At 57.6% G+C, this 23709-nt stretch overlaps 8 protein-coding genes across 8 annotated transcripts; 5 read left to right on the forward strand and 3 right to left on the reverse strand.

Moving 5' to 3' along the window:
* Positions 1-381: 381 nt before the first annotated feature.
* Positions 382-1342, reverse strand: B0T26DRAFT_642317 (class I glutamine amidotransferase-like protein; the record flags this gene model as incomplete). The annotated part of the gene is made up of 2 exons (XM_060437430.1): positions 382-666; positions 827-1342. The coding sequence occupies 2 exons, from the start codon at positions 1340-1342 to the stop codon at positions 382-384; spliced, it is 801 nt and encodes a 266-aa protein (XP_060297632.1).
* Positions 1343-2333: 991 nt separating this feature from the next.
* B0T26DRAFT_673500 (uncharacterized protein) lies at positions 2334-3795 on the forward strand (the record flags this gene model as incomplete). Its single annotated transcript, XM_060439600.1, has 2 exons — positions 2334-2454; positions 2612-3795. 2 exons carry the CDS (start codon positions 2334-2336, stop codon positions 3793-3795), a joined length of 1305 nt encoding a protein of 434 aa, XP_060297633.1.
* Positions 3796-4002: 207 nt separating this feature from the next.
* B0T26DRAFT_641897 (uncharacterized protein) lies at positions 4003-6120 on the reverse strand (the record flags this gene model as incomplete). Its single annotated transcript, XM_060437387.1, has 2 exons — positions 4003-5153; positions 5214-6120. 2 exons carry the CDS (start codon positions 6118-6120, stop codon positions 4003-4005), a joined length of 2058 nt encoding a protein of 685 aa, XP_060297634.1.
* Positions 6121-6503: 383 nt separating this feature from the next.
* B0T26DRAFT_700101 (uncharacterized protein) lies at positions 6504-11180 on the forward strand. Its single transcript, XM_060441512.1, has one exon. It carries the CDS (start codon positions 6734-6736, stop codon positions 10889-10891), a length of 4158 nt encoding a protein of 1385 aa, XP_060297635.1. The 5' UTR covers positions 6504-6733; the 3' UTR covers positions 10892-11180.
* A 1054-nt stretch (positions 11181-12234) lies between these two features.
* On the reverse strand, positions 12235-14800 carry B0T26DRAFT_800655 (uncharacterized protein; the record flags this gene model as incomplete). The annotated part of the gene is made up of 3 exons (XM_060447009.1): positions 13281-14800; positions 12313-12879; positions 12235-12246 (listed from the first exon to the last, which is right to left on the reverse strand). The coding sequence occupies exons 1-3, from the start codon at positions 14544-14546 to the stop codon at positions 12235-12237; spliced, it is 1845 nt and encodes a 614-aa protein (XP_060297636.1). The 5' UTR covers positions 14547-14800.
* Positions 14801-14963: 163 nt separating this feature from the next.
* B0T26DRAFT_700106 (SNF2 family N-terminal domain-containing protein) lies at positions 14964-18631 on the forward strand. The gene is made up of 5 exons (XM_060441513.1): positions 14964-15879; positions 15944-16260; positions 16340-17339; positions 17404-18148; positions 18216-18631. The coding sequence occupies exons 1-5, from the start codon at positions 15342-15344 to the stop codon at positions 18328-18330; spliced, it is 2715 nt and encodes a 904-aa protein (XP_060297637.1). The 5' UTR covers positions 14964-15341; the 3' UTR covers positions 18331-18631.
* A 1403-nt stretch (positions 18632-20034) lies between these two features.
* On the forward strand, positions 20035-20751 carry B0T26DRAFT_673505 (uncharacterized protein; the record flags this gene model as incomplete). Its single annotated transcript, XM_060439601.1, has 2 exons — positions 20035-20442; positions 20485-20751. The coding sequence occupies 2 exons, from the start codon at positions 20035-20037 to the stop codon at positions 20749-20751; spliced, it is 675 nt and encodes a 224-aa protein (XP_060297638.1).
* A 711-nt stretch (positions 20752-21462) lies between these two features.
* On the forward strand, positions 21463-23646 carry B0T26DRAFT_749206 (uncharacterized protein; the record flags this gene model as incomplete). The annotated part of the gene is made up of 1 exon (XM_060445067.1): positions 21463-23646. The coding sequence occupies one exon, from the start codon at positions 21463-21465 to the stop codon at positions 23644-23646; it is 2184 nt and encodes a 727-aa protein (XP_060297639.1).
* Between the last annotated feature and the right edge of the window lie 63 nt (positions 23647-23709).

Here is a 23709-nt window from a genome sequence, read left to right on the forward strand (position 1 = left end):
TTTTCGAAGCGCGTATGTCTTGGGATAAGTCTAGCTCACGTTAATATTGGTGTTGTTCGCCAGTAGTCCCGGAGATCTGGGCTTGGCACAGTGAATCTGGAAGAGTGGCTCCGCAGCTGAGGGCGATCTGTTCCCACCCGAAGCGGCGGATGTCGACGAAGCAGACCCACAATTGGGCCGCAAATGCTCGCCAAAGTGATCGTCAGTCTTGGCACCAGAGTAGCACTGTGGCGCTTGGCTCGGCAGATGCAAGTGCGGAAAGAAAGGCCGGCATCTTATCTGAGACTGGCAGAAATCGGAATGACTACGGGGTTCCTCGGCAAGACTCATTCACGGGGAGAGAGAGAGAGAGAGAGAGAAGTGGATGGATGGATGGCTATATCATTCCTGCTGCTGGATGAACTTTAGAAACACACGAGCCATCAAGACGCCGTCCTGCTCGTTCCCTTTCCGATCCATGCCGCTCTGGAACAGCTCGTCCGAGAACAGGCCCGTGGCGTGCCGCGCCTCGAGGATCTCGCGGATCATGTCCTCGGTGAACTCGGGGTGGCCCTGCACCGTGATGGCTCGCCCAGGCATCACGAACCCGTGGTTCGCGCACTTGTCCGACTCGGCCAGCAGCTCGGCGCCGGCGGGCAGCCCGAATGCTTGGTCGCGGTGCATCTGCTGGATATGCTATAATTGGGGATAAACTTAGCATCGCAGTGTTCTGTTTCTGTGCATAGACATGTTTGGGAGAGGAGAAAGGGAAAGGTGGAAGGGGGAAGGGGGAAGGGGGAAGGGGGGCTGGGTTGTATGGGTAGCAAAGGGCAGGGGCAGCACTTACAAGCGTGTCCTTGCCAAACAGCTCCTTGCCCTTCTCCGTCAGCCTCGTCTCGGTCACGCTCACCTCCCAGCCCCGGTCGCTGCGGGCGACCATGGTGCCCAGCGCGCGGGCGACGATCTGGTGGCCGAAGCAGACACCAACAACGCGCACGCCCTTCTTGGTGGTGGCGCCTTTCTCGCCCTCAGGAGGGGAAGTCGTGAGCAGCGCCTTGCGCGTGAACTCGACCAGCGCCTTGATCCACGCGTCGTCCCCAAAGGCCGAGTGCTTGGACCCCGTGATCAGCACGGCGTCAACGCCGTCCTCTAGCGACGGGTACGAGTCTGGGTCGCCGACCACGTCGTAGCCCGTCAGCGACAGCACCGAATCCAGCGGCGCCGGCGCCACCGCCCGCGCGAACAGGTGCCGGAACACGCCCAGGTAGCCGCCGCCGTAGCGCGCGTCGATGCCCGGCAGCGGCGTGTCGGCTTGCAGCACGGCCAGGCGGAGCGGGACACGACGCTGGCCGGCTGGGTCCATGGCTGCTGCTACTGCTGCCGCTGCTGCTGCGGTTTGATGATGAGGATGATGCTGCTGCAGTTGGGTTGGGTTTGCTGTTGGGCTGCTGACGATGACGAGTGAGACAGTGGGCGGAGTGTGATGCTTGATGCTTGACCACTTGTCCGCCCTGTCATGCGCTGCGCTGCGCTGCGCGCTGGGATTGGATCTGGATCAGGATCCGGGGCTTGGCTCAGCGCAGAGAGGTCAGAGGCGTCCTAGGTCTTGGTGGGATCAATGTTACCCACACGTCAGTCTGCCTATGGGAGCGATGGCCTCGGCTGGTGAGATGGCCGTCTGATGTAAATGTCTGTTCTCGGACGGGGGCTGGGGGTGTACACCGCGTCTCAAGTCTCAACAGTCCTTGTAGAGTGTTTTTACTATTCGGAAATGCAATATTGTCCAGACGAGGGGGGGGGGGGCTGTCACTACGGTTCTGGGCCCTTTTCAACCGAGAATAGAAAGCCTCGGCATGTGTAAGGTAATAATACGCATTAAAGACAGCAAGGCCTTTTCGAACCCTGGATTGCGCAATGCAATGCATCCATCCCATCGCCACAGCCTACCTTACAGGCGGATTACCATAGGCACCTTGCGGGGCTTATCCGGCCCTGAGATGGGGCTGATAAGGCCCTCCCTTCCGCTGTCGGAGCGTTATTAAGCTCTGACGTAGGCGCCAAGCCAAGGGTTAGGTGCAGCCTTATAACCTGCAACCCATAACCCGCTGAGCCGGATGGGGTAAACGGCCTGCAGGACTCCGACGAGGCGTTTCGCGAGACAACAAACGGCAAGCGTAGACCAAACTGAGCGACCAGATCTTGACAGTTGCGGCTTAAAGGGGGTTGCAATTGTGTAACTCGAGGCGGAAATATCTCAATCGCCTGAAAATAGACAGTTCGCACACATTGACCGGAAATAGCGCCTAGTCGCATATTGGGGGTGTTTACTCCAAAACAATACTAAGTTTGCAGCCATGTCTCCCCCCTCGAGGCTCTCACTCAAGGCCTTCTTAGCCACCGCCAAGAAGGCGTTCGCTGCTCCCGCGGCCCAACGACCGAACCCATTGACCTTTGTAGTTGGAAACGAGTCGGCAGGTAGGACAACAAACATGCAGCCCCCTGCCCCGCCCTCCATTGCCCCTTTTTTCGCCTGCTCCCATATGCTGGCTTAGTTAGTGAGCGAGTGACGGGGGTCGATGGCGGCAAGACAAGCGCTAACCAGACAGCTCAGACCTGGACTCCCTCTGTTCAGCCCTCCTGCTAGCATACTTCCGCACCTACACGCCACCTCACACGCTACACATCCCGCTATCAAACCTGCACCGCGCGGACCTGGCGCTGCGCGCTGAGCTTAGCGCCGTGCTCCGACCTGCCGGCCTGAAGCCCGAGGACCTCCTGACGCTCTCGGACCTCCCCTCTCCGGAGACGAGCGACGGGGCCGCCAGTCTGCGGCCCGAGGACACGCGATGGTTCCTCGTCGACCACAACGCGCTGACGGGTGATCTGGCCAAGCGGTTCGGCGCGAGCCCCGTCATCGGCTGCATCGACCACCACGACGACGAGGGCGCGGTGCCGCGCGACGCGACGCCCCGCGTCATCGAGAAGAGCGGCAGCTGCATGAGCCTCGTCGTCGACCAGTACCGCGACGCCTGGGACGCGCATCTCGCGGCCGACGCGGCCGCCGACGCCGAGCTCGCCCACGTCGCCCTCGGCCCCATCCTCATCGACACCACCAACCTGACGGCCAAGGCCAAGACCACCGACTGGGACGTGCGCGCCGTCGAGTTTGTCGAGTCCAAGCTTGCTGCTGCTGCTGCTGCTGCTGCCCTCCCTCAGACAGCCGCGGCGGGACCCGAGGAGCCGTACGACCGCAACCGCTTCTACGACGACGTCTCGCGCCTCAAGGAGGACATCTCGAGCCTGTCGTACCACGACATCCTCCGCAAGGACTACAAGCAGTGGACCGACGGCGACAACAACAACAACACCACCAACAACAACAACAACACCCCGCGCCTGACGCTGGGCATCTCGAGCACGGTAAAAGGGTTCGCGTACCTCGTGTCCGACGCCGGCGGCAGCAACGGCAGCGGCGGACGGGACGAGTTCCTCGCGGCGCTGCGGCAGTGGGCCGGGGAGCAGCAGCTGGACCTGGCTTCCGTCATGACGTCGTGGCATCCCACGGGGGGCGCGTTCACGCGCGAGATCCTCCTGTGGGCGCTGACCGAGCCGGCCGCCAGGGTCGCGCAGGCGTTTGCGGATAAGAACCGCGACGCGCTGGGGCTCGAGACGTGGGGCTGTGGAGCGCTGGATGCGGATGCGGATGCGGATGCGGGTGAGTGGAGGGCGTGCTGGACGCAGCGGCGCATCGAACATAGCAGGAAACAGGTGGCGCCTATGCTGAGAGAGGCCATGAAGGGGGCGTCGAAGCTCTGACGGTGTTCGCGCATCTGTAGCGGGAGAAGAATTAAGAGACTCTTGGAACCTTGTGGCCTGTAGTCCGCGTATGCAGAATTTGAAATAAGCAGTTATCTTTTCGACAAATTTTTACATCTATAGTACATTTGCCTTTGTTCTTGTTTCTTGTTCATCACAGAACATGGGTATGTTTATATATCCAGCGGCGAGAGAGGACAGGCGCGCCTACGCCCCGAGATTATTGGGCTGGAATACTTGAAAATTATCCGTCTCCGCAGCCTCGTCAAGCTTGAGTAGCAGATACGGAAACTCTCCGGCAGCCTCTCTCGGCATGGTTGGCATCATTTTGACTTGATTGGCTCTCCGCACCGCCGTCGGGTCCGCGCAGAGAATGCACGCCTTCAGGGCCTCGAGGAGCCGCCCCCTTGGAAGGACCGGCGGCTGCTCCTTGGTCATCTCGTCAACGGTCCACCGGAGAGCATAAGTGGCCCGTTTCTGATTGTTATCCGCGGCGAAGCGGTGGAAAAGGTACGCGTACATGCGGCCGGACCGGGGCTGGAGAAAGCGAGGCGGGATGCGCCAGGTCTTCCAGAAACCGCCCCAGTCGCCCTGGGCCGAGTATGCGTCCAGGAGCCGCACCAGAAGGGCTTCCGAAGGACAAGGCAGGTAGCCCGGCGCGAAGAGATCCTCAAACTGCCGGAGCAGCCGCGTGACTTCTGGGCTTTCTTTCCGGCCGTGGCGGAGGAGCGACTCGATCACGGTGCCAACCACGTCGTTGTCCAGTACCTTCTCGCCCCGCGCAGACATGGTATCTATGACCTCCATGGTAAGGATTGACTGTTGGCGCACATCTTCGTCGCTTTTGCCTCCGTGCGTGTAGATGAGCCGGATGAGGTCTATGCAGTTCTCGCGGCTTATCTCGGGACCGGACTGCAGCTCCTTGACGAGGGCCTTTGCGACCTCGAAGTTGGAGTAGAAAGGGCTAAGATTGTTGGCTCGGAGGGTCTCGAGCCAAAGCCGATGCTCCAAGGCCTGAGAAGGCGAGAGGCCAGATATTGCACGGTTGAATATCGACAAAAAGGCTGATGGGGCCCCGTCTTCGAAAGGGACTAGAGCCCGATCAAGCGCAGTCGTGTGATCGTTCAACGACTCTGCATACTGTTTCAGGAGACTGAGAACATGGAGCTTGGACTCGACGTCTGTCATCAGAAGCTCAGACATTTCTTCCATAGAGACGGCTTGCCGACCGCTGCTAATGATTTCACCGATAGCGGTGCTATCGACGGCAGGAACATCGAGTTGCCTACTTGATGTAGAGAAGAAGCGTGAGGGCACCGCGAACTGGCTCCCACCCACGATACCCGGGCCTTTGGCACCTCTGAGCCTGTCGGTTTTTGCCTGCGTGGGAAAAGCCTCATCAAAAACGTCAGTTTCACCGGGAGCTTCAATCTCTTGCTCGGGCTGATTCTTTTCGAGGCTGCGTTTTAATTTTCCGCTCCAGAGCTTCTCAAGGCTCAACTCCTCCCTCCGAGACTCGGTCATTATCTGCACCACCACCGTGGTTCCCAGCTGCGGCACCCCGAAGCCGACCTGAGCGCCCGTCTCGTCATAGATAGTCACCTCTTGGTCGGACCGGCCCAGTGTACCCAGATTGACGCAGATCCAGCCCGTGCTGATGCCGTCGTCCTCGCCAGGCCCACCCCCCGTCTTTCCCAGGAGCTTTGCCTTGCGAGCCTTGCGTCTCAGCCGCGTCTTGAGCTCGTTCCTCCCAAGCAGACCGTCGGCCTGGGCCGTGATGCCGCGGCCGCGCAGCCACCGGACCAGGCGGTCGGCGGAGACGTGCAGGTGACGCTCGCTGCGGGCCGAGCCGAAGAGCATCATCAAGTCGGGCCCCAGGGCCGGCGCCGGGTCGAGCTCGCGGAGGTCGAGCAGCGACAACTCGTCCAGGCCCAGCTCTTCAGCGGCGAATTTGAGCAGCGGTTCCATCAGCTTGGGCGAGGACTCGGGGATCTCTGGCAGGGGCGGCGGCTCGTGGAGCAGGGTTGGATGTCGCGGCGGTTCTACCTGCAGGTACCAGGGCACGTCGTCGCCATTGGGCCCTGAGGCGGGTTCCTGCACGTCATTCCCGACCTTTTCTTCTTCGACCTCCTCGATGGAGGGCTGCTGCAGCCGGGGGGTGGCTCTAAAGCTGGAGAATCTCGCGTTTGCTGGAGTGGCCGGCCACTGACGAGTAGCGGCCTGCACTGCTCGCAAGGCCGAGATGTGTCCCGCGAAGAGCCGCGGGGCAGAAAGCCTGCAGGCAGAGCAGGCCGAACTGCCCACAGCTCTCAGCGCCACACCCATTGTCGTTGGGATGCCTGAAGTGGGTGGTTGTGGTCCGTCTTGGCCGTTGCTGAAGTCGGGGTGTGGGGCAGATCGCCCTTCAGCTTGAGACGTTGAAGCGATACGAATGGATATTGGATGGAGTGCTAAGGTGTACCACCGGATAGGTAGCCGGATGCCCAGCGACTCGGTAAAAAAAAAACCTGCAATCTTCTTATCGGCCTCTTAACCTACTATATGCAGTAAGCAGCCGCGTTCTGGCGCGCTTGGGCCTTCTGCGGTTGCAGCTTAGCAGGGGCGGAACTGGCAGCGGGTGGAGTTCAGTGGAAGACGCGAGTGGCCAATCAGAGCTGCGCAAAGTTTTTTCTCTCGAAATAATTTGGAGAAGCTTCGCACTCGCAGTGGCCTCGTCCGTCTCCTGAAAACGCTGCTAGCAACCTTGGGTCCCTGCTGCCTCAACGTCTTCGGTCGGCAAGGGGTCGGCAACAGTCCTTTCTCTTTAGACGGCTGCTTTGGCTGCTCTCGATTTGTATCACCACGTTCCATGTGCTGATTGTCATCGCCCACTCTGCGGATCGCCTCTTCATTGGGCTTCGTCACACTCATTTGTACCCCGAGAAGCGCGTTGTTGAAGATGTTCGTCCGATCCGCTGTTTCCCGACACAACCTACCTCTACGGCGTCTCCTCTTGTCGTCGTCTGCCCAGACTCTGTCGACATGTCGCTCCCCCGGCTACCTACGGCCCTCAGCCGATGCGACGCGTCTTATCAATACCCGGCAAGAACTGCGGCCGCCCAGGAGGAGAGTCTTCGACGCTCTGTCGGGCCTCGAGCGCAGTCTGGCCACGGCCGCCGGCGCCGAGTACCGCCCAGCCGAGGATATATCCTTCGACCAACTGTCGGGTGCAATTCCACCTGCATATCTATCTCCGCAATCGTACCCGGCCCCAGAGCTGCGCGGGTGGGATGCCTCGTCGCCCCTGGTCGTTGAAGTCCCGCCAATACCCTACGAGAAGCAGAGGATCAACGTGCATGGCGTCCCTGGCGATCCTGAAGAGATGCTCTCTGTATTTGACGCCTGTCTGCGGGTTGGCAGGCTCGAGCGTGCTGGTATGGTCCTGAAACGTTTTGCGCAAATGGAGGCTTTGCATCCCGATCATTTGGTGGAGTTGCACAACCGCTTCTTGAGAAGCCGCATTGAGCACATATATGCTGAGCCCAGCCAGGACAAGGCCGAAGACGTCCACAAGTGGTTCGAGGTTCAAATACGGGCCGGGGACCTGCCACATACTCCCACAACCGTCGCGTACATGTTGAGAGTGTCACTCCTTACGACACGCGGTAACAGGCTGAACAGGCTCCTCACACGCTACATGGACTTACTCCCGCAGGAGAATGCCATGGAATTGCTCCTTGACGACGAGGTGCTGACCGACGACGAGCTGGCAAGTATCTCGAGGATTTGCCCCGAACACGACCTTCCCGATACCGCCATTGCATCGCCAGAAGAAGATATAGAAGACAGCACCAGTACGCCTGTGCGCCAGAGTCCCAGCTCGACAGAACCGCCGGAAGTGAAAGCCGTGTTCCAGAAGGGACTGGGGCTGAAGTCGCTCCGAGCTACGCTTACCCTGTTTTCGGAAATTCCAATCGGCACAGACATTGCGTCATTACCCGCCGCAGGCCGCCGAGAGATCCAGTCTCGGTTGGAAAAAGACTGCGTGGATGCAGCTGTGATTCGATGGAGGGAAGAGAACGCAGCGCTCTTGAGCATGGGTCGTAATACGGTGCTCTCCAATGCCTCCCTCAGCGCGAGGCTATACGTGTGGCAGCAAGCACTCGAAGCCCGTATAGTCGAGGAGATGACCAAGATTGATGTTGCGGTAAAACAGGAAAAGAAGAACACGGATGATGTGGAGAGGTGCTTATACGGCCCCATCCTCCAACAGTCCACCCCTACTCGACTTGCGGCTGTCACCATCATCAGTACCCTCAGCTCCCTCGCCATGTTTGGGGCTGAAAAGGGCGTTCCCCTCGCCACCCTCGTCACCAATGTTGCCAGGGTTGTCGAGGAGGACATCAATTCTCAAAGAGCAGAAGAGGCCAACGCAGTGAAGAGGTTCAAAGTGCTCAAGAGGGATGCCGGGGCGATAATTCGATATGGGAAAAGCCTTGCTCCTCGTTCATCCGAAACGCCCACAGACGCCCTCCCAGAGGAGTTCTCCTGGCCTATAAGTATCAGAACAAAGGTCGGCGCTATATTGGTCTCGGCCCTTATTGACAGCGCCAAAATCCTCGTGAGGAAAGAGAATCTTCAAGCGGATCGCCTGTTGACGCAATCTCAGCCAGCCTTCATGCACACCAACCAAATCCGAAGGGGCAAAAAGCTTGGCATCGTTGCGCCCAACCGAGCACTCGTTGAGCTTATGATGCAAGAACCACGCGGAGACTTCCTCGCCCGCCAGCTGCCTATGGTGTGCGAGCCTGAACCGTGGTCCAAATTTGCGAAGGGCGGCTATCTAGAGTTCCCCATCCCCGTCGTCCGCGTCAAGTTTGGAGAAAGAGACCAGAAAGTATACGCCCAGGCAGCCATTGCTCGGGGAGACATGAGCCAGGTGCTCAAAGGCCTCGATGTCCTCGGGAGAACTGCGTGGAAGATCAACCGTCCTGTCCTTGACGTCATGCTGGAAGTGTGGAACTCGGGAAAAGGTTTGGCAGACATTCCCCCCCTCTACCCGAATATCCCAATCCCACCGGAGCCGGACTCTGGAGGTGATCCAACGGCAAGGAACGCGTGGATGAAAGCCGTCCGGTTCGCAGAAAATCAGAAGTCCGGATTGCACTCAGAGCGGTGCTTCATGAACCTCCAACTCGAGATTGCGAGAGCCTTCCGCGACCAAACCTTTTACTTCCCTCACAACATCGACTTCCGTGGACGTGCCTATCCGGTTCCGCCATATCTAAACCACATGGGCGCAGATCACGTTCGTGGCCTGTTACGCTTTGCCAAGGCCAAATCCCTGGGCGAAGACGGCTTGCGCTGGCTCAAAATTCACCTTGCCAACGTCTTTGGCTTCGACAAATTCAGCCTGGTAGAACGTGAGAAGTTCGCGCAGGACAACCTTGAAAGTATCCTTGACTCTGCCCGCAATCCACTCGACGGAAAGCGATGGTGGCTGGAGGCCGAAGACCCGTGGCAATGTCTGGCAGCATGCATTGAGTTTGCTGAGGCTCTCAAGTTGCCCGACCCCACCAAGTTCGAGTCTGTCTTGCCTGTTCACCAAGACGGCACGTGCAATGGGCTCCAGCACTATGCGGCTCTTGGCGGCGACGTCTGGGGTGCCCAGCAGGTCAATCTCGTGCCTGGCGAGAAGCCTGCGGATGTCTACTCGGCAGTCGCTGACCTGGTGAGAGAAAGCATCGCTCAAGACCTGAAGGGCGGGCACCCTTTTGCCCCGGTCCTTCACGACAAGATCACCAGAAAGGTGGTCAAGCAAACCGTCATGACAAACGTCTATGGCGTCACAATAATGGGGGCAAAGAAGCAGGTTTTACGGCAGCTCGACTCGCTCCATCCGCGCCTGGCAGAAGAGAGCGGCCACCAAACGGTACATCTTGCGGCTTATATCGCCGCCAAGATATTTAAAGCGCTGTCGACCATGTTTGGTGGCGCCCACGAAATTCAGCATTGGCTTGGCGAGACTGGCAGTCGCGTTTGCCGTGCCGTCATGCCAGAGCAGTTGGCGAAATTGATTGCTGCTGAGGACTTGGCATCGCAAAACGCAGTTCTTCCCAAGGGAAGGCGAGGTCGTCCCAAGTCGGCAAAGAAGGAATCCGCGACCGAGATACTTCAGCAATTTCAGTCCACCCTTATTTGGACAACTCCGTTGCGAATGCCAGTCATCCAGCCCTATCGGACGACCTCGGTTCGAAAGATCAAGACCTGTCTACAAGATTTGGCTGTTTCGGCGCCGAATTCTTCCGACCCCGTGAATCGACGAAAGCAGCTGCAGGGATTCCCGCCAAATTTCATCCACTCCCTTGACGCCAGCCACATGCTCCTCTCTGCTATCGAATGTGATAAGCTAGGCCACACCTTTGCCGCGGTTCACGACTCATTTTGGACTCACGCGTCGGATGTTGACTCCATGAACACCGTCATCCGTGATACCTTTATCAGAATCCACTCGGACGACATCATTGGCCGTTTGAGAGCTGAATTCAGGGCCAGGTATAAGGGGTCGGTCTACCTAGCAAAGATCAAGAGGAGCTCAGCGTCAGGGAAGGCGATTGTGGAGCATCGCAACGCGCACAAATTATCTTTGAGAGAGGAGTTGATAATGGAAGGGCGGCGCCAGATGCTTCTTGCATCTTCTAATCCCGACGAGGTCGAATTAGGGAAGAATATGGTTACTCCAGCCACCGTCTACCATGAGCTGTCTACGGAAGACGACTTGATAGAAGAGGGAGAGCCCCAGAGCCTCGACGCCTCCTCCAAGTTGGACGAGGACGTGGAAGATGACTTGGACAAAGCCTCGGACGGTGAGATCTCTGAAGAATCTATCGACGCAGATACTGAAGGGTTCACGCCGCCCAAGTCACGGGAATACGACTCCTGGGAGTTTTTCAAGCCCACTAAGTCGACCTTCTTCGCCAGGACCTTTGACGCCAAAGCGGCCATCAAACATAACAACGACATCGAGGTCTGGCTTCCTTTGACCTTCCCAGACCCCCCCAAAAAGGGCAATTTTGATGTCCGAAATCTCAAGAAGAGCAAGTATTTTTTTTCTTAGATTTGGCGGAATAGGTTCGAGGAGTTAAAAGTTTGCATTTGAAAAGCGCGCGCCATGGGTGTTGCGTTTTGGGTGGCACGGCGTTCATGTCTGTGGGATTATGTGTACAAAATCTACAGTCCTCATCAGGCGATCATGTGTCATTATAGCTATTTATGCAGCTTTCTTAGTGTATATTGAGGGAAGACGGGCCGGATCACCCACCATACTACATATAGATATATATGTGTGTATATTACATAAAAGAACAATTGCATACGAAGACCGAATTAACATGAAGAGTCTGGTCATTGCTGCATCTTCAGGTGCCTTTCCTCGTATGTCCCCGGCCTGGCCTTGCTTGGCACTAGACGTAGGTGACACCGGTCGTCGGTCCCATGTGGCTGAAGTTGCTTTTTTCGCCTTGATGGTTGGAATGTGGGATGAAGGGACCTGAAGGGCACAGGGAAGCCGCTGTGGCCAGACCAGGCGCCCGACATTCCTAGCAGCGTCATGTTTCGGCTCCTCTTCCTCGCCGTCTTACCTCAGGGTCTTGGGCCAACATCCAAGAATGTGTTGTCTCTTGGTAACCTACTAGCAACCTGCTGACATTGCCACTTTCCCCAAGTTTCTCGAGAAGTAGGAGAGTAGAGATTTGACATTGGAATATTTAACCATGGGTTTCGCCGCTTTTCCTGGTTCTATTTTCACCAAGAGACGCCAGACAACTAACTTACTCTTTGCCGCAACGTTCCGAACCAGCACCAAAACAACAAGGCGTTTTGGACATCCGAGCACTACACACATCAGTCAAGCTGAAATTACCTGTTCCAAATGCTAGGCACCGGTCCTCTCCTTTTGCTATGGGGTCTCATACTGAGTGGCATGGGAGGCGTCTCGTTCTGGTGGGGATCCATAACCGCTTTCACCCCCTTGGTTCCATCCCCTGGGCCGTGTGTGCTGTAAAAAGGATTGTGCTAATCGGGTTCTCCCCTTTTATATCTACAGCTCGGCCATCCCCACAGCTGCCCAAGACCACGACCAGGCTCAACCTGACGCGGCAGCTGCTAGAATTATACCGCCATTCCTAATCCCCCCCGGCTTCGGGCTCCCTCGGTGTCTCGCCCCGGGAAGACCGCCGTGCTATACGTATACAGCGACGACAACTCCACGTGCGTACGTTATGTCGTTAGTTGCCATGCGCAATTGCTCGTTGCCCTCCCTCTGAGTACTTGAGCCATAGCTTCACCCTTCTGACTTGTCAATGGGTGCGTCACTGTTATTAACAACATGTCTTCAAGTCGCCTGCCCGAAGCAAGCCTGTCCTCCAACGCTTGATCTTGTGTGCCCGCTCCTTGTCAGGATCACGACACTATCTGTTCCGTGCAGGTTAGTGGGAACTGCCGTTTGCATCTCCCATTCTTTCACAAAGCGAGGCTCACACAGCCGACTCTGACCAGCAATGCTTGCTGCCCCGTCACGCCAACCTTGTACCTGACCAAGCCTTGTCCCGGGTGCGTGACCACGTGCGTCATCCCCACGTCCACAGCCACGGTGACGACGGGGTGCCCGGCATCAACATCCACATCCCTCGCGACCTTCCGCACAGCGAACGCAGCCAGCCGAACAACCGTCTTCGTTGCTAGCCTGACGCGCGCAACCACGTTGACTCTAGTCACCCTGTCGAAGTCGACAGCCACGACGGTGGCATTCCGCGCCACGGCGTCGACCACAACGTTGCGTACCACGATCGTGGTGACCCGGCCCACGACGTCGTCGACGTCGAATACAGCGTCGCGTTCCACGAGCACAACCGCATCTACTCTCCCGACAACCAGGACGACGACGACCACTGGCCCAACAACCAGAACTACTACGACTACCCGCAGCACGACGTCAACCACCACGTCCCCGTCCACAAACTCGATGACTAAGACGACGACCACAACTACGCGCACGGCAACGTCCACGACTACCACTAGTTCTAGTTCGACAACCGGCGGCCGCGGCTGAGCCTCGTTATTATTCCGACCTAGCGCAGCCCCTGAGCAATGTTTTCGTAGAAAGGAAAAGGTATCACGAGAACGACGAGCAGTGCGTGGCGAAAGTGAGATCACAGAAGCAAGGGGACTGGTGCTGCCGCAGACAATATGTGTACACGCAAATCTGCTCTCCAGAGCGGCTAGCAGTAGTGGGAATTTGACTTTTATCTATTCTAGAACCCCTCCTGGCTGTGGTGGTTGGATGGTTCGTGAGATGAAAAATGATACGACATTTCTGTAACGTTCTGTAATCATCACAGCACTGTGAGGAGGAAATAACGCTCCCCTAAGTAATCCGCCAACTGGCACCGCCACCCGTCGCGTAATTCTTCTTCTTTTTTTTTCTTCTTTTTTTTCGTTTACCGCACCTGGGCGCCCGACAAGCTCTTTACTGTACAGACGCCGCCGCTCGCTGTCACGAGCTTCCCGAGGCTGTCCTTGCCCTCGAGCTCCTTCACGACGCCAGCGTCAAAGGCGACCTCGAGCTTGTCGGTGGTGGTGAAGCCTGGCTGGAAGGTCTCCCAGACCTTTTTCTTGGGGTTGAGGACCTTCTCGGGCTCGCCCTGCCAGCCCTCAAAGTAGACGCGCTCGCCGGCCTTTGCGTCGGCGGGGGGGGTGACGAGCTCGACGGGGCCCTTGTGGTCGTCGACCTCGCCCTCCTTGATGCGCGGCGACGCCGCCAGCACCATAGCCGACGACTTGATGCCGCGCATTTTGACCGGCTTGAGGTTGCACACCACCACCACCTTGCGGCCCTGCATCTCCTCGAGCGGCACCAGCCCGTTGAGCCCCGAGCACACGGTCCGCACCACCTGGCCCTCGTGCTCGGACGTGTCTTCCGTGCCGGGCTTGTCGCCCATCGCGATCGTCGACACGTACAGCGAGTCGGCTTCCGGGTGCTTGATCGCCTTCAGGATGTGGCCCACGCGCAGGTCGATCAGGCAGGGCGATACCACCGCCGGCGCCGGGGGCGGCGCGGGCTGCTTTGGCGCCTTCTCCTTCTTCTCCTTCTTCGGCTTCTGTTGCTTGCCCTCGGGGGCGGCGGTGGATGTGGCAGCGGCAACGCCTGCCGAGACGGCGGAACCGGCGGCGCTGGCAGCGTCCGTGACAGCCTCCACAACCTTGTCCTTCACTTCGACAGCCGCCTGCTTCGTCCGGTCGACGAGCGTCTTTACCTCGCCGGTGGCGGTGGCAGCGGCACCGCTAACGGCGGCAGCGGCAGCGGCCTTCTCCTTCTTCAGGCGCTCCTTCTCGGCCTTGGCGTCGACGGGCGGCTTGACGTAGAGCACCTCGTCGGCATTGATGGCGACCTTGTCGGCGACGTCGAGGCCGAACAGCGGGCTGTTCTGCACAAAGTCGACGTGGCGCACGATGTTGGGGCGGCCCTGCTGGCCGGTGCGCTCCTCGGGCGACCAGGCCTTGACGAGCGGCGCGACGGCCTCGTAGATGGCGATGTCGGCCTTGCTAGGCTTGGTCCCCAGCACGGTGCTGCGCGTCGACAGGCTGGCGTTGAGGGCGTCGAGGACGGCCGACTGGTTATCGGGGTTCGACTTGAGAGTCTCGGCCTTGGCGACCCATTGCTGAATCTCGGTCTCCTCGGCCGGGGTGTAGGTTTGGGCGTCGAGGGCGGCCATGATGCGGGGGCTGAACAGCGAGACGAGAGACCGGGAAGAAGGGTGTTGGCGCAGCGGAGACACGCTTCGGAGAGCGGGGCGTGCAGCTCGGAGGGAAAACAGCTTGACTGTAGCAGACTGCAACTGTGGAAAGGGGCTTGAATGGAACCGTGGAAATTGTTCTGGCTGTCGTTCGGAGCTGTTGGGTGACTGGGTTGGGTTGGACGAGGGAGCTTGGTTGGGACGATTTTTTGAATCACAAAACCGTTGCGGCGGGGCAATTCGTTCTCCAATGCCACTTCCAGTCGTTGACTCAACCTGCCAAGAGCGAGGGGCAGTTTTGGTGCCTTGAAATTGAGGCACCAGCTCTGGGGGCACTTTGCCCCCTGCCATTTGGGCTCGTGACGCCGCGGCTGCGCGCGTCCCGAGATAACGGGGCGGATTTCCAGTCGCGTAGATCGCGCGCGCCCTTTTAATTGATCGCCAACACGCCTGCCCACTTTCAACTGTCATTGCAGGCCAAATTGTTTGCTGTTTTCCGCTAGCAACCGCAACTTCGTGCAAATTACGGAAATCTCAGTATTCCGTATATGTGCCTTTTTTTCTTTTGCCTACTTGACCAATTGAGACCTAGATATCTGGAGTCCTCGGCGATAGGCCGTGGCCCGGAAAAGGGCGTTTTAGTGGCAAAAGGAAAAAGGGAAAAGAAATAGCGAGGCTGCCCCTCCGTACACAGCACACCCAAGGATCAAAGGCCGCCTCTGCTTTCGAATCCGCCACTTCGGCTGGAAACACAACATCCCCTGCTCGATTGCGATGCCTTATTCATCCTCGCCGGAACGCGAGTCAAGAAGCCCGTCGTCGCGACTCCCCACCAGCGTCCCGTCGTCCCCGCCCTCTGCCTCCCCGGTCGCCAAGGAGCTGGAGCCGGAGGTGCAAGAGACGGAGAAGTCCAAGATGAGCTACACCAAGCTGCGCGAGGAGCAGATCCTTGCTGCCGAAGAGGATAAGGCACGCGAGGAAAACATCAAGACAGAGGAGAAGCGCAAGAAGAGGTCCAAGAAGCAAGCATTGACCAAGAGGGAGCGCGATTCAAAGGCAAAGGACCTGGACGAGCTCCTTGCCCAGAGCGCCGCCTTCAGCAGCATCCTGACCAGCAAGACCAAGGTGCTTGGCCGCGTCGGCACTGCCCTCGACGGCAAGACACTGGGCGAGCACGACCTGACTATGGCCAAGCAGCCCAAATGTCTCGTCGGGGGTACCATGAGAGACTACCAGCTCGAGGGCCTGACCTGGATGTATGAAATCTGCATCCAAGGCATGAGCGGAATTCTGGCTGACGAGATGGGCTTGGGTAAGTCGCCGCCTGCTGTTATGCTCCGAGAGAAACATTGGGCACCGCTGACCCCCTATTGTAGGCAAAACGATCCAGACTATTTCCTTGATCGCGTTGCTGCGGGAGCAGGAGAACTACTTGGGGCCTCATCTCATAATTGCCCCTTTGAGCACTCTCTCCAACTGGCTCGATGAGTTCCACAAATGGGTCCCGTCCATTCCCGTCGTCATGTACCACGGCACACCGGATCAGCGCAGCGACATCTTCAAGACCAAGATCATGCGGCATCTTCACGGCGGCAGACCGACCGACAAGTTTCCCGTCGTGTGCACCAGCTACGAGATGGTCCTCAAAGACCGCGCCTCCCTCTCCAAGATCAATTGGGAGTTTATCATCATTGTAGGCTTGTCCTCTCGTCTCTTGCCCCTGCCCCGTCTCCGAAATGTGGCTAACATGGCATTTTTTTATCGCCAAATAGGACGAAGGGCACCGTATGAAGAACTTTGACTCGAAGCTGTTCCGGGAACTCAAGACGTTCACATCTGCAACCCGTCTTCTTATTACCGGCACTCCCCTGCAGAACAATCTCAAAGAGCTCTGGTCCCTCCTCAACTTTCTCTTGCCCAAAATCTTCCGGGACTGGGAGGCATTTGAGAGCTGGTTTGACTTTAGCGATCTCCAAGACGAGGAGGGCACGGAAGATTTCATTGCCGATGAAACGAAGCAAGACCTTGTCAAAAAGATGCACGTGGTGCTGCAGCCTCTGCTTCTGCGGAGAGTGAAAGCAGATGTGGCCAAGTACCTTCCCAAGAAACGCGAATACGTCCTGTTTGCGCCAATGACGAAGGAGCAGACAGACCTGTACAACGTCATCAACGATAAAAACATCGACACGCGATCATACTTGGAGAGCAAGGTCGTGGAACGCCTGACCAGCGCACCAAACAGCAGAGCTTCGTCGCTGAGAGGCACCCCAATCTCATCGAGATCAAGCAGTGTTAAAAAGGATACCGACGGCGACAGTGATCTGGCATCTGTGACAACTCTGGGTAGCCCACCCGATTCCAAGACTGTGGAAGCCGCGCCCACAGCAAAGAAGAATGCATTTTCCTTGATGATGGGCAAGCCTCGTCCCCGTGGCCGACTCCCTAAATCGGCTCAGGCCGCCAAGGAAGTTGCTACTGAGGCCGTGCAAGTTGAGCAGGACAAGGACGCAAAGCGAAAAAGCCCGCCAACTGCACCATCTCCAGCCCCAAAGAGTGCAAAGTCCAGCCGGCAATCGACTCCGGCCAGCACACGGGGTCGACCGCGAAAGGGGAAGCAGTCATACAGGGAGGCAGATTCGGATGACGACCTGCTCGACGATGACGATTTTGAAGCCAAGCTCGCAAAAGAGACCACGGAGGACCAAGTTCAAGAGATTGAGAGCGCACTAACAGCAGAGGAATTCGAGAGAGCGCAGACCCTGGACTTGGCTAGTAAGTTTCGACAGTTAACCACCCATCTGAAGTTTGGGCGCGGAGCATTGCTGACACACTACAGAAAAGGAGATTTCCAACAAGAAGCTCGGCAACCCCCTTTTGCAACTTCGCCTCATCTGCAACACCCCGCACCTCTTTTACAACCCATGGGCGACAGACAACGGCATACCTGTCGACGAGAGCATTGTCACGGGCTCGGGGAAGATGCTCCTCCTCGACCGGCTACTCCCGGCACTCTTCAAGAATAAGCACAAGGTGTTGATCTTCTCTCAGTTCAAGACGCAGCTTGACATTCTGGAGGACTATTGCGATCTCCGAAAATGGCAGGTTTGCAGGATTGATGGCGGTGTCGCCCAGGATGACCGGAGGACGCAGATTGAAAAGTTCAACACCAACCCCAAGATCAAGATCTTCCTCCTGTCGACGCGCGCCGGAGGGCAGGGTATCAACCTTGCCAGCGCCGATACTGTGGTCCTGTTTGATAGCGACTGGAATCCGCAACAGGACCTCCAGGCCCAGGATCGCTGTCACCGCATCGGCCAGACTCGCCCAGTCATCGTCTACCGACTTGCCACAAAGGGTACCGTAGAGGAGGAGCTGCTGATGAGCGCGGATGCGAAGCGCCGTCTCGAGAAGCTCGTCATCAAGAAGGGCGGCTTCAAGACCATCGGGCAGAAGATTGACATGCGCGAGGACTTGGACAGAGAGATGCTTAAAGCTCTGCTGTTGAAGGACGGCCAAGTGTACAAATTCTCAGGCGACAAGGAGGTTCTGAGCGAGCAGGATTTGAGCGTATTGTGCGACCGGTATGTTTCCCCGCCTGCTCTTCTCGCGAACACAACCCGAAGTCGGATCCGCTAACCGGTGAAACAGAAGCGACGATGCGTACGCGCGTGCTGCAGTTGGTGAGGGTAACGCAGATGGCTACCAGGTCATCGAAACACGGGCAACGGGGATAATGGCAGCGAGCAAGGCGAAGAAGGCGTAGCCCGGGTAACTATTTGCATTTCTACCTTTGTGTATGGCGATGGCGATGACTTTAAGTCTAAGCCGGCGTCACGAAGCGTATGGCAGCTTTCTACGACTCTATAGAGCACCGTAATTTCCTGATTATTTCTGCACGACAATGTTGTTGACAAGTCTCATGAATATACTATTGGGAGCGCAAGTAGATGAATGGCAGAGGCTACTCTTTATATCCGTCAACCACAGTACACCAAGAGGAATAGTAGAATCACATGTTGTTTCTGCAACATTTTCTTATCAAAATTATTAAATAATTTCTTTCATTTGGCAACAGTTTTAAATAGCAATTTAAATCCCAACATGCCCAGGCGGCGGAACCACGAGCCGCGCCGCGTCTCGTCAAACGACCGCACCAACCTGACGGCCGTGACGAGCAGCATGTAGCCCACGGCGGCTGCGGCCGACAGCAGCCATCGCCGGCTGTCCAGCGCCGTGTCGATGAGGCTGATCGGGTCTAGTAGTGTTTTGAACATTGTGTTCTTTTTTCCCTTTTTGCTTTGGTTTTTTCCTTGTTTTTTTTTCTTCTTACCTTGAAAAGTCGTAGTTGGTTCAGATTTGGAGCTTGGGTTCTTTGTTGCTCTTACCTTTTCTTTTTTTCGTAATTGAATGTATGCGATGAAAGCCAGACAAGAGAGAAGATTATTCGTCTCTTCTTTTTTCCTTGATCAGGGGGGGCTACTTGCCGCTCCCTAGTTTTAATACAGACGCACAACTGCTGTTCTCTCCCCCTCGTTTCTTTGTTCCGGGGCCGGGCCCGCCGAGACCGAGGCCGTGGCTATTGTCTACTTAGAACGGACTAGTACGGGACTCGGATCGTGTTGCTTTGTCCGCTTCGCCAAAAGCGCTGAGCTGCGAAGTATGTCTAAAAATACTTGGTGAAAGAAGGTCAAAGAGAGCAACTCGAGAGATAATCGGGGGCTTGAGCTCCATTTCCATGTTTGTCCATGGGAGGCTAAAGGGAATTGGCTGACACGTTTCATTTGGCTTTAGTAGGTATGTTAGGGAGCGACGATGCAAACCAATTAGATGGCAGCTGAGCATGAGATCTGCTGCGGTCTGTCCTAGGGGATTATGTCAAGATGAACAAGGAACTCGACTCAACTCATTGGCGCTTTTTAGCTGACACCTGTGGCTAACCCCGCCCGGATCAGGTTCATGGAAGCCATCTGCTTGAATTCTGACGGACTCGTGAAGCTATTCGCAGGTTTGTTTGTGCTTAGCTCATTCGCAATTTCGCACTTTAATTAGAGTTGAGCCACCAGAAGTTAGTAGCGGATCAGAGACGTCGTATTCTTGGCATTTAAGAATTCGGCTCGTCCCGCCTGACGTTTGGCTCCTCGTCAATTATACGCGGAATCCTTGATTGACCCAAATGAATCCCGAATGAGTCAGCCAATAAGGCGTGGTAGAGGATCCCGCCAACTATTCCTTCTGCCAGCAAATTATATTGCTCTTTTTATTTATAGCCTTGATAATACCTCATAGCTAATTAGATAGTGATCCTCATCCTAAGAAGCGGCATCATTTATGACGGGCTGGCCATACGCAGGCCAACTAGACAAGAAACCTTGTGAAGGCCTTCGTTATAAGAGGGCTGGTCCTCGCCGGTCCGGAATTAAGAGATATCAAAAGGTTCGACACACTGAACAACCCACACTCGTGCAGGATGATTCTCGTGTCTCTCCTCTTCTTCCTCGGCTGCACCGCCGCAGCGCAGGCCACAGACATCGACCCAGTACCCAGACTTACAAGCCGCAGTGGCACATACTCTGGAAATGGCTGCCCCCAGGGATCGGTAGCAACCTCCATCAGTACTAGTAATAGCACTACAGGGACTTACCAGCTGCTCATTTCACTGGACCGCGCTATACCCTCCATCGGCCCGGGGTCAATTCCCAGCGACAAAAGCAAGCTTTGCAGCCTGAAAATCGACCTGGGCCTCCCGGCAGGGTGGAGAGCGCGGCTCGGCGACGGCGGGCTCGACTTCCGCGGCTGGTTTTACTTGCCAGACAATAAGACAACGGGGACAATGAGCGCGCAGTATTGTTTCGCTACAAATGATAATGATGTGACTGTAGGTGGCGCGACTTATGAGTACTATCAACTCTACAACTAGAAATTCACTAACTCATCACCTCGCAATCAGTCGTCGTTCATTTTTTCCATCGTCGGGCCATTGGTTGGGTCCTTCGTCAACCACACAGAGAGCAGCTCGGGCGCCCATTCAGGCCCCTGTGGAAACGGGACGTTGAATGTGGTGAAGAGGATTTCCGCGACATCCAGGAGCGCGAGTTCAGGCTCAGACGGCTACGTCGGGCCGGACCCAGACCCGAGCGAGCAGGTGTGGACTTTTGTCAGCCGGATGCAAGTGCTCAAGTGCTGATTGGTTCTGGCATAAAGAAGTCTTTGCGTGAGAAAAAAAAACGAAAGACTGCCCGATCAGCCCAGGTATTAGCACATCTACGACTCCATAAACTTCAATACTTGCAATTGACAGTGTTATCTTGATTGCCCCTTGATTCAAATGGTCATATAGAAATTTTTACGCATTTCAGCTCCTTATTGACAACTCACACGCAGGTTCTTGGTACGAGCTCCAAGAATAGTCGTCTTTGTTCTGTCATTCTGGTCCTTCTGGTCTCCCTTTATTGACTTGCCAAAACCGGGGTGAAGTGGCTTTTCGTCTGAATGAAAGTACGTGACATTTGTACCATTTCCGAACAATGGAGAGCGCTGTTCATGTCTGGGCCTTGGTCCATGTATAAATCTGAACAATCTCTCAAATCCCCACACCAAGCCTGAACAGTTCTTTTGCTTCTAGCCCCAAGGTTTTGAACAGTTCCAAGTCCGACCGCTGAACTCTGACGCGCTCTCCCGGTGAGAGACACTGCTCGCTCCTTCACCGTCGTCGATAAACATTTCCTCAGCCAAACCTCTTATTTTCAATAATCATTGACCCCAAGATTCTTTTCGCTTGACTATATTACCTCAATCGCGCTGGGCCGTCGTGTTGCACCGCAAAGAGCAACCTCAGGTATAAATCGCCAGCTTCGCTTACTCCACGTCAACCATTTCCGCCAAGAAATAAACAAATATGCCTCCCAAGAAGGGCACCAAGGGCAAGCAGGCTACCGCTGCTGCCGCCGCCGCCGCCGCCGCCGCCCCTGGTGCCCCTGGTGCCCCTGGTGCCCCTGTTGACCCCGCTGCCGTCTCCGGCGTAACGCGTCGACAGACTCGGTCTCGGGCTGGCCGGTCAGGCGCGGAGCCCTTGTTCGCGCTAGACATCACTGCATCCGCTAGGGCTCCGCCTGTCGTGGTTCCAGCCTCGGCGCCGAGACCACGGGGACAGCCGGCGGCCCAGCCCGCAGCTGCCACCGCCGGTGGACGGGTCAGAAAGACTGCAGGAACAAAGGCCCAGAGAGGAAAGGCCCAGGGAGGAAAGAAGGGCAAAGGAGGAAAAGCCCAAGCAGGAAGGAAGGGCAAAGGAAAGCAGACCGCCAAACAAGAAGACGAGCCCGAAGAGGAAGACAAGTCCCAGGAAGAAGACGAGCCTAAGGAGGAAGACGAGCACGAGGTAGATACTAAGAAAAGCCTCAAGGTGGTTCTAAAGCTGAACCCAGACCTCCAGAAACGCAAGAGCAGAGAGGACGCCCCGAGCCCGGCCACTCCGCGCCACTCCGCCTCGGGGGCTGCATCCGGTCCCAGCCAAGGCCACGTTGGCTCCTCCAACCTGTCGTCCCCGGAAGCCGCCGGCACCCCCAGGCGTGCGCCGCCCGCCTACCCGCCGGCGACTCCGCCACGGCACCCCCTCAGCTCGGCATCCGTGCCTTTTATGCACAGCCCCGGAGCCAGCAGCGCGAGCACCGCCAAGTCCCGTGCCTCTAAGAGCAGCGCGCAAAGCCCCGTCACACCGCGCGGCTACCCGCGGGGCTCGGCATCAGCGCCGTTCATGACCAGCCCGGGGGCCAGCACCGTGAGCGCGGGCACGAACAAGTCGGCTGCCTCGCGGCGCAGCTCGCAGCGGCCGTCGAGCGCGCCCGGCTCAGTTGCTGCTGCTGCTGCCGCGCCCCCGTCGTACCTGGGTGCGAGCTTCGGTCTGCGCCAGCGGACGCCCAGCAACCACTCGGCGTCGACGCAGTCGCCCGGCAGCAAGAAGAGACCGCCTCCTGCCAGCGCCACCGCCGCCACCGCGCCCGACTTCTTCAACGCCGACGGCGAGTGCAGAGCGCACGGCAATGCTAAATGCTGGTTGTGCGAGCGCGCGGCCAACGCGGCCATGGCTAGGAGCACCGCCGAGCCGAGCGGCAAGCGGCACAAGAGCAACAGCAGCGGCGGCGGCAGTGGCGGCAGAGGACCGTCGCCGTCGCTGCCCAGCCTCTTGCCCGAGGGGTCCCAGGGGGAGCGAGAGGAGTCCACGAGCGGCGTTTACAGCGAGGGCACACCGCTCAACCCATTTTCGGCAATAGCGACGGCGTCGGCGCCGGGCGCGATGGGCCCGCCGCCGACGCCGACCATGTGGCAGCAGCCAACAGGAACCTCGCCGCCGCGGATAAGACCCGGCTCCATCTCGTCCTGGAGCTCCAGAGTAAGCGCAGCCGGAGCGCCACCCGTCACGCCTGCCGGCGGCGCGCGCGCAGGAGCAGGAGCAGGAGGCCTGCGGGCGAGCGTGACGTCGTCGGCAGGGTTCTCGCATTACAGCGTACCGGGGGCCAGGCCGGACGAGACGAGCCTGTTCGCGTCGCCGCGGCCCCCGCAGACCGCGGCGGCGCAAGATCAGACGCCGACGCCGGCGCCTCGGCCATCAACAGCAGCAGCACCTCCAGCCAGGGCCGGCGCGCCGCGCCGAAACAGCGCGTCGTCGTCGTCGTCGTCGGGGAAATCGTCGCAGGACCTGCGGGCGATCGCGGCGTGGAGCGAGATCGAGGCGGCCTTGGGCACGACGGCTGAGGAGGTCGACGAGTCGGAGGTGCGCGACCGCATAGAAAACGAGAAGCGTGAGGATGACTGGGATCTGAGCCTGGTGTATGCGCCGTCGCCGGCGCAGGTGCGCGTTGGCTCGCCGGACGGCACTGCTGAGGTGCGGCCCGGTACCGGGGAGCATGGTCATGACGAGGAAGAAGAGGAGGAGGGGGACGAGGAAGAGGAAGAGGAAGAGGAGGAAGAGGTCTTCCCTGCAGTCACCTCGACCATGAAGCAGATGGAGCACTTGGGAGACGACGACGACGAGAGCGGGCAGCCTTCCCAGCTGTTCTACAGCTCTGTGATGAGCGAGGAGTAGTAGATCGCGGCCAGCGAGTCTTGTTCGGCAGCATCAAAGTATTATTGTAAGTAAACAAGTAAC

This window comes from Lasiosphaeria miniovina (assembly GCF_030549165.1).
Source record: "Lasiosphaeria miniovina strain SMH2392-1A chromosome Unknown B0T26scaffold_3, whole genome shotgun sequence".
Taxonomy (NCBI): domain Eukaryota; kingdom Fungi; phylum Ascomycota; class Sordariomycetes; order Sordariales; family Lasiosphaeriaceae; genus Lasiosphaeria; species Lasiosphaeria miniovina.